The sequence below is a fragment of the Amphiprion ocellaris genome, chromosome 18 (genome assembly GCF_022539595.1).
Source record: "Amphiprion ocellaris isolate individual 3 ecotype Okinawa chromosome 18, ASM2253959v1, whole genome shotgun sequence".
NCBI classification, from domain to species: Eukaryota; Metazoa; Chordata; class Actinopteri; family Pomacentridae; genus Amphiprion; species Amphiprion ocellaris.
In genome coordinates this window covers 2,107,218-2,121,386 of record NC_072783.1, presented here as the reverse complement: position 1 = coordinate 2,121,386, position 14,169 = coordinate 2,107,218, and the positions used below count along the sequence as shown (strand labels likewise).

At 40.4% G+C, this 14,169-nt stretch overlaps 1 protein-coding gene across 8 annotated transcripts in view; it reads left to right on the top strand.

Annotated features, from left to right (window-relative positions):
* The window catches only part of tanc2b (tetratricopeptide repeat, ankyrin repeat and coiled-coil containing 2b), a 236,267-nt gene that overhangs the window by 102,938 nt on the left and 119,160 nt on the right, over positions 1 to 14,169 (top strand). For all 8 annotated transcript variants that reach the window (XM_055004166.1, XM_055004171.1, XM_055004170.1 and 5 more), the window contains one exon: positions 8,007 to 8,078. In XM_055004166.1, the coding sequence (XP_054860141.1) occupies positions 8,007 to 8,078 (72 nt within the window). The remainder of the gene's footprint in view (positions 1 to 8,006; positions 8,079 to 14,169) is intronic.

Sequence of the window (14,169 nt, the reverse complement as noted above, 5' to 3'; positions counted from 1 at the left end):
GAGGCTCATGCTAATGAAGACGTCCGCCGACTTTACAGCCGAACAGATGTCTGCGCTCTCGCATGGCACGCTGCAGCGTTGGGATTCATTAAGATCTTCCACTTTGTTGTGAATCTGATTAAATACAGCTTAAATGAAAGTCAAACCTGAGGAGCAGAGGGTTTGTTGGAGACTTTTGCATCTGGGCAGAGATAATTTGATGATTAATTGATTAGTTCCGTAATCGAAAACAGGAGCGGCATGGTAATGATGGTGCTGCCGTCCATACTGAGCGTCTGCAGACCAAATGTTTCTTACTTCTTCAGCTTCACACAGCCCAGAGTCAACGAAATAAATGTGTAAAAGCCTTTCCAGCTTGAATTTTTTGTTAAATAAAGGTTCTGGGAAGGTTCTCCAAAGTTCTAGCAATGTTTAAGTGGGACGTTTCCTTTCAGTTCCCATAATACTCTTCTTAAAGTTCTCTAAAGCTCTAAAGATGTTCCTAAAATATTTCCTGAGTGTTGCATTGAGAATGTTCTTCGTTTGTTATCATGTAACATTGTGGGAACAGTTTGTAGAAGAACAACAGCAGCATCCCAAAACATCCTCAGAATATTTCAGGGAAAATGTTTGTTAATATATCAAATTACAGGAACGCTCTATGAAAACACTTTTTTGTTTTCTGATGCCTCAATAACATCTTGAAGAAAAGTTTTTTTTAAGTTGGATTGACAATGTTGTTTTGGTTTTGTGTAAGAAATTTCTCAACAGCAACATCCCCAAAACATCCTCAGAATATTTCAGGGAAAATGTTCCACCTTCATTAATAAATCAAATTACATGAATGTTTCATAAAACCTCATTCTGTATTCTGAATCCTCAACAACATCTTGAAAACATTTTTTTTAAAGTTAGTTTGACAAAGTTCTTCTTTTGTTATCGTAGAACGTTGTCTAAAAACATTCTCCAAACATCATCTGAATGTTAAAGCTTTCTGTCTTAGTTGACTTTTAAAGACATATGAACATTATTTGAAATGATAAATATCCTTCAAACATTCTATATTAAAATGTTTTGTTAGAACTCAAAGGTAACGTTAGCCAATGTTTTGGGAACGTTCCCATCTTGCAGGGATATTGGTCCACAGTGCAAAATGTGTTATTTTTAACAAAAAAGCTTGTGGAATTGTGAGATGGTCAGTTTTTTAGGGGTTATTTACCAGGGTGAATGTTAATAAAGAAATAGGAGAGGAGGATTCATAATTATTTCAGCTTAAACTTCATTGTCACTCATTTAGGCACCAAGACTACATGGTTAGGATTTAGAAAATCTAGTTTACAATTCTGCAGTTCTACAGTTTCATTTAGTAGATGCTTTTATCCAAAGTGATGTACATCTGAGAGTGGATCCAACAGCTAGTTTAGGTTAAGATGCACCATTTTGCACCATGTTTGCAGCTTCTCTTTTATTTTCTGGATTACCAGGGACAGTAAAGAAATACAATAAATAACAATCTGAAATGAATTAGTGATAACTTGCAACAAATATTATCCGGCAGAACATCCTTCAAAATGTCACTGAGAATGCAGTTGAATTGTACAGGAGTACAGTAACGCTGTCAAAATGAACACATTAATATGGACGATCCATCATCATGATTTATCTGATTCAAAATTTTAACGTAATTAACCCCAGAATGACTCCAAATCTCTGAAACGCCTCTGGCAACGCATTTTGGGCAGTTTGTCCAAGTAGACTTATGACCACACATGCGCAAATGGGCAGTAATCCGGTAGTGGCAGAACCAAGCAACTCCAAATGGAAGACGCTAAACAGCACGTTGGCCGTCTCAGTGGGAAATGTGAAATGTGAGATCATATGAGAAACAAGATTTTACTTCTGAAATAAGCATTTCGAGTAAACAAAGGGCATGTGGGGTCTTAATTGTGATTAATCAGATTAGTGGTTTGACAGCACTGGAATATAGTTTTTGGGCTGACGTGGCTACGACGCATTTCTACCTAAGACTGCGCAAATAGCACTGACAAAATAGTTGATTAATCTGTTATATATTTAGTTGATTGACAGACACTCAGTAGACAGCAGTTTTATAATCACTCAATTTATGCAGCAAAAAAGCCAAATGTTTGCTTCTTTTTCTTCTTCTGCTTGTCAAATGTGAGGATTTCCTCCCTGGTATTGTTGTAGATTGTCTATCTTTGAGTCAAAGTTGGTCAAACAAAGACATTTTATGGACTAAATAAATCAAAAGAGCTTTAATTTAAAAAGCTTGTGCATACATAATTGTACACTTGAGTTGTGTTTAAGCTGTTTGCTCAAATGTCTAAATGTTCTCCGGTGACATCAGCAGTTTTGGCAGTAAGGATTGTTGTACTGATTCACATCTTGGCATTTATCTTTTTTCAATTCTCAAGTTTTGTGTTTTTTTTAACACTCTTTAAATCAGTCTCTGTTTTGGAAAAGTATCCGAGAGGTTTTTACTCACGCAGGACGACTGTACGTGATGTATGAAGCGCACGTTGCTGTTTATTTGTGTGCGTGGGCTACAGGATGTTTTATTGGTTTGCTCGCACACGATGCTTCAGATTTAAGGTAGTTTAGCTTTTGAGGAAGAAGTGCATTCCAGGATAATTCTCTGGAACCAAACTTACACAATTATTGATAATCCTGCCTTCAGAGTGCACCTGACTTCATGTCTCCTGTGTTTCTAACTTGTTGTTTTCATGAATGGCAAGAAAAATGTGCAGTGACACAGACAGTAGCCGGCGTTTAATTAGCGCGCTGTATTGTTTCCTGGCGAGGAACTTGGGATTGACGACGAGTTGGCAGCGTTAGGGTCCCACAGAGGCAGTAAGTAAAGGTAGAGGCAGAGACAAACTGAAGTCATTGAGCTGAAGGATGCAGTTCTCTGGGCTCTTAATATCCGGGATGTTTCTCAGTTACATGGCTCAATTGCAAATTTATTCTCTTTCCATTGTTGGCTATTGTTATTTCGGAGGGTCCCTCAAGTGAAAGAAAAGGCATCGATTGCTCCGTGGCGAGTCTTTTGGCTCCTTACGCCAATGACTTGATTGATCAGCCACAGAAAAATATCTAAATCCATTTCTTATTGTAATTCGTTCCGCCTGCTTGTCTCCAGAGTCAAAGTTTGTGGATGTCTGGCGTGCCGATCAAAATCCCAAAAACATTGATTGGCTTTTCTGTGGAATCCTCTCTTCTGAAGCTTTTATTTTTTTCCTCCACCCATAGGTGTTCTCAAAAGACTTCAATTTATAGCAATCGCTCTCAGACAGTACCTGAAAAAGAACCCTCATTTTAGAGCAGAGGTCACATTGAGCCACGAACGCTGGCAGGTTCATCAAAGTCAGTCTGAGCAGTAATGATAGCAGAGTTCTCTGCCGTGCTCCTTGGGATCGCTATCAGATGTCACGCTGACTTCTCCCGTAATGACTCTTTGTCCAAGTGCGAAATTGGCTTGCTCTTTTGACATCCTAACTCAGCGCCGCGGCATTACAGCTGTGAAGAATCGAGAGTGAGTGCACCATTATTTCTCTGGTTTAGGAGGTGGCCTTTTACCTTCGGAGGGAGCAGAGCTTTAATTCACAGATGAGTAGGATGTGGTTACAAAGCGGCGATTATCTGGAGCTGTTGTATCCCCACGATTGGTTGACAGATGTTTGGCGAGGGAGCTAGACTGATGTCCGCTGTTTGTCTTTCCGGCTGGAATGAAAACATCCCTCCGTCTTGTGCCACCCATAGGTCCTCCCCTTTCATGTTCGCTGCTTAATAGGCCATTGGTCTGTGTGGCAGGACATTGTGCTGTGATCGCTGGTAACAAGAGAGCAATCTGCAACCAAGAATAAAGGCTTTCTGTGCCGAATAAAAGAGGCACAAAGATATATCTCCCGAAGCTAAAGAGAAATAGTAGTGAGGAGAAAGGAGGTAAAGCTCCATTTGCGATGTGTGGAATTCCTCCAAAGCCTCAGTAACAAAGTAATTTAGTCCTCTGATCCCCGAAACCAGCCAGTGGGTTTGAAAGGTGTTTTAGCTTTAGATAATGTATTAAAGTACAACATTTTTCACAGCCAGGAGAAACTGAGTTTAAAATGTTGAGAATTCTTAAAAATCACATCATTCAATGTGTGTCACTTTAAGAAAAATCACCAAAAATTAACAATTGGCACGAAGCAGATTCTGTAAAAAAACAAGAAATTCTGTGTACTCCAGAGCAACCAAAGCATCACGATTAACTCGGCTATGAACAGCAGAAACGTGACAAACTCAGACTCAAAAATTAGCTTTATTGGCACATACAGACAAGGAATTTGACTGGTGTTTTTTCTGTTTCGTTTTGTCTTTTGGCTCTCAAAGTAATTTTAAAGTACAAAAATAAAACACATGCATCTGAACAAAGGCAACATGAGGAAAACAGGTGTAAGTAATTGGATTAAAGATTACAGAAATTAGGCACATTGAGAGCAAAATATAACACAATAGTGCCATAGAATAAATGCAGCATGGTTTAAAAACAGTGTACAGAGAAGCAAATGTCAACAAATCGCTGGAAGATGCAATCTGCATGGTGAAATATCTTTCTGGATGTGGCATGTCGTGTAAAAAAGGAAGATTTTGTGAACCGTAGAACAAGTAGAGAGACCATTTCAGGTGACTGCCTCATGGAGAGAATGCTGACAGTGTGCAAAGCAGTAACCAAAGCAAAAGGAAGCTATTTTGAAGAATCTAAAATATAAAACATGTTTTATTTCACACTTTTTTGTTATGATTCCATCTGTGTTCATTCATAGTTTTGATGCCTTCTGTGAGAATCTACAATGTAAACATTCATGAAAATAAATAAAAACCATTAAATGAGAAGGTGTCTCCAAACTAAAGACTGGTAGTGTAGATGACAGGTTTTTCCAATTTTTGTAAAGTAAATACAGGGGGTCCTTGAATTACGTCAGAGTTCTGTTTCTACGGATCGATGTAAGTCGGAACTCCAGCGAAATGTAAATAAAGCCATTATTTGCATCACAATATCGATCAGTTCTTCGGAAAAGTCACATTTCCAGCATTTTATTCTGTCTAATTTCACTTCCATGGAGACGCTTTCCTTTTCTTACAAGCATCAGAAGAGTCTGACTTATGCTGGGAGCCATAATGAAGGACAAAAAGTTAATGAATGTAGCACAATCCAAGGTGGAGTACAGCCAGAGAATGGAAATAAAGCCGTCTGATAGCGCCGCGTTACGACGTATTCATCCACTCCGCTCGCCAACTAGTTCCACGTAACCAGTTCTGACACAAAGCCGTACGTTGTAAACCGAGGACCCGCCTGCAACCAGTTCCAATGAAATGCCACAGGTCGAAGATGTCGTAAACCGAGGAGCACTTGTAGTCAAATAGTTCAACTTTATGTATTTCTTTATTAATTTTTTAATGATTTGTGACATTGTAACTGTGTCAAACTGCACAGAAGACATTTCTGAGTTCTCTATACAGGTGGTCCTCCACCTAGGGCGTTGCGTCATTACATCAGAACTGATTACAGAACTGATTATGTGGAACTAGTTGGCAAGTGGAGCGAATGAATACGTCGTCACGCGGCGCTATAAGACTTCTTTGTTTCCATTCTCCGGTTGTACACCACCTTGGATTGTGCTACATTCACTAACTTTTTGGCCATCATTATGGCTCCCAGCGGAAGTCAGACTCTTGTGTTGGCAAAGAAAATGGTGATGGTAAAAGCTGCAGCTAACTCGTTAACCTCGTGCTTGCAAAATGAATTGTGAGTCGTAGCAAACTTGACTTATTTACTGTGGCTCTTGATGCACATTACAGAGGGAAAACTGCAACAAAACAGAATAAAACATCATAAATACATGTAAATAAATCCTTTTAAGTTAACCAGTAAGTCCAAAAATGAATATCGGCATTATTAGATCAAGTTGTAAAAACAGTGGAACATATTCTGTTGTCTTCTTGTAAAATGATTCATACATGCATGAAAGTTATTGGTATTCATGACTTTTATGAAGAACAGATTGATATCGTGATGCACATAACAACTTTGTTTACATTTTCTCCGGAGTTTGGACTTTCGGAGAAAATTGACTTACATCAATCTGTAGGAACGGAACTCCAATGTAAGTTGATTACCTCCTGTACTTCTAGCCATAGTTGCAGTTTTCACAGAGGTGCAGAACTTTATATTGCAGTGAAAAATATGCCCACAATGAGTAAAAAAAAAACTGGGTTACATTGAACGTTTAATATAGATTTGTCATTCAGTTGGTGGAACATAATTGAACATGAATAAACTTTCTGCTCTTTATTTCCTCACCAAAGCTCCTCACAGCGTCAGGAGTCCTTTTTTGTAGTTTTTGAATTAAACATCACCACAGATAAGAATAGAATAAGGTTTGTTATGTAATGTTGCCCCAGATGTTCCACTTCAAGCTGCTGACTGTGTCTAATGACCAACAGGTGGCTCAAAATGCCACCTTAGCTGCTCATCAGATCCGCTGTCGTTCTCTACCAGCGTATCATTGAGCTTTCCACTCTCAGCTTCACACACTCTCGTGCCTGCTTGTGTATGTTTTCATGCCTCGCCGTTCAAACATTGCTCATCACCGGTGCACGTCATCTTTAAGGCCTGCATTGATTTTCACAACATTGATTTTACTAGACGCGACGCCTCATCAGGTATACAAGGTGAGAAGCTATTTTTGGTGGCTTTGTTGGTGCCGAGGCTGCGAGCAATGCAGGAGTTAGCTGCAGGATGTGCGTTTTTTTGGTCTGTAAATGGTTGAAATTTAGCAAAATCCTTCATAAATTCCATGTTTTGTTTGTATAATGTTTGAAATTTTGGACATTTGACTCCCCCAGATGTGAAGACTGAGGTCAGGAAGCTGCATAATCCTCTGCAGAGGACTCCCTTCCACAATCTGTGTCAATCTCAGGCTGGCCCAGTTCTCACACAATCATGCCCCACAGCCTATTCTATCTGCCCATCGACAAGCTTGATCTTTCCACCAGCGAGCCGATCCAGCCCGCTGTGTGGCTTCTGGCCCACAGTGTGTGAATCTGCGATGGGGGAGATAATACTTGAGTATTTGTTTGGGTTTTCTGGGCTGATGGTGAGCTTCTGTGATTGAAAATAGACAATCCTTTGTTTTTGGGGGTTTTTTGCGATAAAAAGCCCTTCTCGCCCGTTCCGCTTTAATGCAGCAATCTTTGATCCATCTACATGCTGATAATCCACCGGCTTAGGCTAGTTTTTACACAAGTAGCTCAGTTTAGATTGTATTAATAGCTCACTTAATTCTGCAGGGATGTGGTTTCTATCATTTTTTTTCTGAGTATAAATCATTTGTTCCACACCTCCTCTGCTGGCCTGTCTTGCTTTACAGTAGATCCATCTGTACTTGAACAGGATTATGAAACAATTCCCCGGTGACACTGACTGTGCTGTCCATTGATGCTGCCCTCCCTCCCTCCCTCCACCACCCACTTCTTTTCAGCTCCATCCACTGTGGATAATTCTGCCTGCCTGCTCCCTTGGGCGTAATTGATCCTCATATCATTAAGCCGTATGTGGATCTATCCTGGGAAACGCCCACTGTTTTACTGCGAGTCATTGAACCGTGGAGCCCAGCGAGCTCTTTGATTGTGGCTCCATCACACGACTGCGTGCACCAGTGGCTGCAATGTAAACTGTTTTGTTATCTGCATGTGCGTCCAGAGATAGAAAGGCTGAAGACTAGAAAACATGGGGAGACGGAAAAAGTGGAGCTTAGCGGCGAGGTCCCACTTGGCCACCATACGGGGCAGTTTGGGCTCCAGGAGGAAGGGCGTGGAGGGGCTTTGTGTTAGCAGCCTGCTGGGGGTCCTCAGGTCCCACACCTGGCTGATAGGAGAGGAAGAAGTGGCGCTGCTGCTCGCCTCCTCGCCCCGCTACCACCGAACTCACTCCCTGTCTTTCTCTTTTTGCTCCTCGTCTGCAGATGGCGGGAGCGAGGACCTGGCAGACCCCTGCTCGCCCAGTCTAGACCCTCACCTGAGCCACATCGGCCAAGGTAAGCAACTCCCAAATCAAATCTGCAATCTTGTCCTGCGAAATCGATCTCGGCTGTAGCTGGTCTTCCTGCTTATTATTGAGCAGCTCGAAGTGTGAACACTAGAAAAAATGCCCCTCTCAAAACAAGAAAAAAACTTATTTCAAATAACTTTTACCTTAAAATAAGTGGAAAAATCTGCCAATAGAACAAGTGAAAATGTCTTGGTAAGATTTCTTGAAATAAGATATGATATTTAGAATATTGAGATCTTAAAATTAGCTGGGAAAACTTATTTTAAGCTATATTTTACCAGGATTGTCAAGCTTAGGTGTCTTAAAATAAGCCAGACATGCTAAAAAAAAAAAAAAATAGCAGTTTTTCCACTCAAAAATAGATTTTCACTTTCATGTAACCTCCTAATTTGAGATGTATTAATCTTCCTGTTGTCCTCATTTATGAGCACCAAAAAATATTGTTTCCATCCATCCATCCATCCATCCATCCATCCATCCATCCATCCATCCATCCATCCATTATCTATACACCACTTAATCCTCACTAGGGTCATGGGGGGCTGGAGTCTATCCCAGCTGACTCAGGTGAAGGCAGGGGACACCCTAGACAGGTCACCAGTCTGTCACAGGGCTACATACAGAGACAAACAATCACTCTCACATTCACACCTACGGGCAATTTAGAATGATCAGTTAACCTCAGCATATTTTTGGACTGTGGGAGGAAGCCGGAGTACCCGGAGAAAATCCACGCATGCACAGGGAGAACATGCAAACTCCATGCAGAAAGATCCCGGGAAAGCCGGGACGCGAACCAGGGATCTTCTAGCTGCAAGGCGAAAGTGCTAACCACTACGCCACTGTGCAGCCCAAATATTGTTTCCTTGTCTGAAAAAAATCCCAAAAAATCTGAAAAAAAGTTCCTCAAATTTCAGAAATTTTGCAAAACCTTCAGGAAGAAAATTACAATAATTCCTTAAAAGTTTCCCTTAAAAGTTTTATTTTACAAAAATCCCCCAAATTTGTCAAGAAAATTCTTGTAAATATTTTCAAAAAATGAGTAAAAATCGTCCAAAAAAATCCTAAAAATATCTAAAGTGATTCCATCTATATCAGTAAAACTTGTAATCTTTTCTTTAAGAACATTCACATAAAAATCAACCAAAATCCAGCGAAACTCACTGGATTTTGGTTGATTTTTTTTTGTGAATGTTCTTAAGAAACATTTTTAACATTTCTTTTTTTCCACCAAAAAATGTTCAAAGATTTCCCAAAAATGTGGAAAATGTGGACATCAGAAGTTTCACTGTGAAAATACATTTTTTCCACGTTTTCAAACTTTAAAACGGGTCAATTTTGACCCGCAGTACGACACGAGAGTTAAACTTATTTTGAGTTTTCTTGTAAAATTCAACTCAAAACAAGATAATTTCAAGATTGTTTGACTTAACCAGATATTTAAGATGCATTGTCTAAAAACAAGTCCCTCCATCTGCTGAAATGTCACCTGTTAAGTGAATTTATTTTAAATCAAGTGGGATGAGACATTTTGACTAAAAATAAGACAAATAGACCTGGTAGGATTTTGAGTTTTTGCAGTGAATGTGAGTGAATGAGGAGCCGAGCTGCTGAAAACAAGCACTTCTTTTCCCACCTATACCTTCTCATTTCCTGTAAAACCTCTCTCACGGCTCTTTCCAGACTTCATTTCTGCTCCCTTAATGTTTCCTCTGAAGGAACCCATGGAGGCCTTGTTACCAAGCTCTATTTCACTCGGCTTTATGGTGGAAAAGTTTATGACTGCTGGAAATGATGTTATATTTACGGGCGAGAGAACTGTATGAATTTTATATTCTTGTAATTTTGTCTGTAAATTCGAGTTACTTCTCGGGGAAATAGGCTGCATACAACATGAAATGTTTATCAGCAGCAGGAATGTCAGAGCTCAGCAGGAAATGTTTTGGACAATTATGATTCCATGTTTTTTTTTCCCTCTAACTTGTGCATGTTTTGAGCGGAACACCTTGATGAGCAGGTGTTTGTGTTTATTTCGAATCATGGCGTGGTCCTTGCGCACGTCGCTCATCAAAGTCTAAAATAAAACACCATAATTTCCCCTTCGACGCTCTCGTTCTCTGGATTTCAACCCTGAAGTGAAGCCAGGCTGCCTCTCTCCACCCCCTCCAGTCGTTGCCCTGAAATAAACCTTTTAATTTCGGTGAATCACACTTTCTGGCTGTTTGCTTGAGACTATCCTGAATTGGCATTTGCTAATTGTGTCCCAGTTATGTATCTCTGTTGATTACTTTAACCCTCTGAACCTCAGAACCCACCAGTGGGTGTGTAAGGCATGTTATTTTCTTAAAAACCACCAAAATTAAATTATTCACAAGAGACAGAATCTGTAAAAACTGAAAAAAAAAATCACATTTTGAACTTTCCGAACTAAACTGAACTACTCATCTGTGACGTGCCATTACATCAGAAAACTTATCCAGATCTAAGCTTAGAATTTCAATATTTCATCGTGTCCCTTTTAAAAATGTACTAATAATAAACCGTTTGCACCAACTAGTTTCTATGAAAACGTACAAATTTGACGCTCCTTGGTGCAATCATGAAGCTGTTAGTAACCGTGTTGTGACCCATGTGACAAGAACTAAGTTACTGTTCAGACAGAGCAGATTCTGTAAAAAACAAAATCTGCACTTCTCTGCAAAACCAGAAAGTCATTACTGGCTCTCGCTGCATCCAACAGTCACGTGACAAAAATGCAGGAATTTTTCTCGACCAAACTCGGCTGAACTGCAGGCTGTGTTTATACAGAGCAGATAGGAGACAAGTATGGAAACAGATTAATCATGTAAATTGTAGGACCTGACCGATACAGATTTTTTGAGGACGATGCCGATTCCAATATTTGGCAAAAAAAAATTCCGACAACTGATTAATTGGACGATTAATTTAAAAACTGTATAATGAATGAAATAACTTCTTTTTTGGTCCCTTAACGCTTACAACAACAAAGATATGAATTACAGGCAGAATATTTTACTGTTTTACAATACTTTGTCCTTTAGTATTGGTTTAACTTCACAACAGGGAGGAATTTCAAGTACAAAAACATGCAACAAAGCATTAAACCGCTGGGAAATTATATAACCTTAAAAAAAAGAGTCAGTCTGTAAATGAGTTATAAAATACATCTGGTCTGGTACTCCTTGTTGCTGAAGATTTGATGTAGGTTATATATATATTGCTGTATATAAGCACATATATATATATAAGCTGTATATAATGAATGAAATTTCTGTAAAACATTATTTCTGCAGCCCTCTGATGCCCGTTAACGTTAAATCACATTTTCTCTACTCCATTCTTTTCTTTGCCATGAAGTCAGGCCTTATATGAACCAAAATAAAACCAGAGACGCTTTTCTCAGATTTAAACATGCCATCTTTGACAGTTGTATTTTAAATCTATAATAGTCACAAATAGTCCGACACTAATGTTCCTCCATAACAACACAGTGAGTTGCTGTTCCAGCCTCGGTCACGTTCTAGTATTTTCTGACGGTAAAACTCAGAGTGACATCATGACGGTTGCAGCAGCAGACAGACAGTAATATTCCTCATTTATCTGAATAAACCTCCTCCCCTCTGGGTTCACATCCTCCTCCTTAAATGATCCTCAACAGCAGCTGACGGAGTGATGAACGCTCTTCTGGACGAGCAGATATTTTGTACATTTATGTTATTTCTGCATTTACTTACTGGCTTTAAGCTGTTAGCTAACGCTATGCTAGGTTAGCATAACTACGGCGATGTTATTGCTAACATAAACAGACAGGGAGTAACTTAAGCTAGGTTAGCACAACTTTAGCAACGTAAATGAAAAGCAACAAAGCACACGCCACTCGTCATGATACATGGAAAAGAGAGTTAAACTGAAACGGGAAACATGGTGAGTCATTGTTAATTTCACAACGTCGTTATAAACTTACCTGTCGGCTCCGCCCACTCCTGTAATGTAGCCTGGCTATAGCTAACTCCTGTAATGTGGCCTGGCTGTAGCTAACTCCTGTAATGTAGCCTGGCTGTAGCTAACTCCTGTAATGTCTCCTGGCTGTAGCTAACTCCTGTAATGTTTGCTGGCTGTAGCTAACTCCTGTAATGTCTCCTGGCTGTAGCTAACTCCTGTAATGTAGCCTGGCTGTAGCTAACTCCTGTAATGTCTCCTGGCTGTAGCTAACTCCTGTAATGTTTGCTGGCTGTAGCTAACTCCTGTAATGTCTCCTGGCTGTAGCAAACTCCTGTAATGTTGCCTGGCAGTAGCTAACTTCTGTAATGTCTCCTGGCTGTAGCTAACTCCTGTAATGTTTGCTGGCTGTAGCTAACTCCTGTAATGTCTCCTGGCTGTAGCTAACTCCTGTAATGTAGCCTGGCTGTAGCTAACTTCTGTAATGTCTCCTGGCTGTAGCTAACTCCTGTAATGTAGTCTGGCTGTAGCTAACTCCTGTAATGTCTCCTGGCTGTAGCTAACTCCTGTAATGTAGCCTGGCTGTAGCTAACTTCTGTAATGTCTCCTGGTTGTAGCTAACTCCTGTAATGTAGCCTGGCTGTAGCTAACTCCTGTAATGTAGCCTGGCTGTAGCTAACTCCTGTAATGTCTCCTGGCTGTAGCCAACTCCTTCAATGTAGCCTGGCTATAGCTAACTCCTGTAATGTCACCTGGCTGTAGCTAACTCCTGTAATGTTTGCTGGCTGTAGCTAACTTCTGTAATGTAGCCTGGCTATAGCTAACTCCTGTAATGTTTGCTGGCTGTAGCTAACTTCTGTAATGTAGCCTGGCTGTAGCTAACACCTGTAATGTTTGCTGGCTGTAGCTAACTCCTGTAATGTAGCCTGGCTGTAGCTAACTCCTGTGATGTTTGCTGGCTGTAGCTAACTTCTGTAATGTAGCCTGGCTGTAGCTAACTCCTGTACGTTACTGAGAAGACAGCGATGAGGACTAAGAATTGAATGGAGTCAGAGCTCATTGTATTGAACAAACGGAGCGAGGACATCATTCTACGCGACTCCAACACTTAACAGCATTTAGTGTTTTATGAGAAATTAAGGCTGTATCGGCATGTAATAGGCAAAACTCCAGCCAATGACGATTATTTTGAAAAGGGCTATAATAAGGGCCCTAATAAATAGTAAAAGTATGTAGAGTTACCATATTTTTCCGTATTGGTAACACCTGTAGGCACATGGAAAATGTTGTGCTGATTCCTGTTTTTCTTAAATTTTTGTAGTACAAATAAGCAAAAAAAAAACTTCTTTTCTTCTTCTTTTTTATGGTTTGTGGCGGTATATATGTATTATCCTCCACAGAATATATTTCTGAGTTCTCTGTACTTCTAGTCATGGTTGTGCTGTTTCCATAGAGGTACAGGACTTTATATTGCAGTGAAAAATGAGCCCACAGTGAGCAAAAGTGCTGTTTCAAGCCACCCAGAAACTTCTTAGGGCTCAGAGGGTTAATGTGACCCACGACAGATTTCTTAGGGTGGCTGCTTTGTTAATAATAGTATAATAGTTTGTTTTTATTCAGCATCCCAATGCATTAACATTGAGTGGAAACGTGACTACGGATAACTGCCACCAGAATACCGAGCTCCCCCTTTGGTATTCACACCAGAGTTTGCATACATGCCGAGAATTTCCATGCGAGGGTCGATGCAGCCGCTGCTCTGGCTGTTGTTTTTGCTTTTGCAGTGCAGTGACATTCCCCAGTGAATGGATGGACCGACTCCAGCTCTGCTAGAGCCGCAGAGAGACGAGTGTGTGTTTGCTATTTCTTCCAAGTGTTTCTTTGCTGGTGTATTTGCATTACAGCCGATTCTGCCCCCCTCCACCATCACAGAGTCTTCCCCGGGAGACTTGTCACGGCCGGGCGTCTGATAATGGCTTCTTGTCTCACTTTTGCGGCTGCTATCTGATGCAAGACTGTTGCTTGACCAGTTGGTTTTGCAGCTCCCGTCCGCAGGGAAATGGGGGAGTCTGAGCCAAAACTGATTCACAAAATGGATGTTGCTGTGTTTACAGACA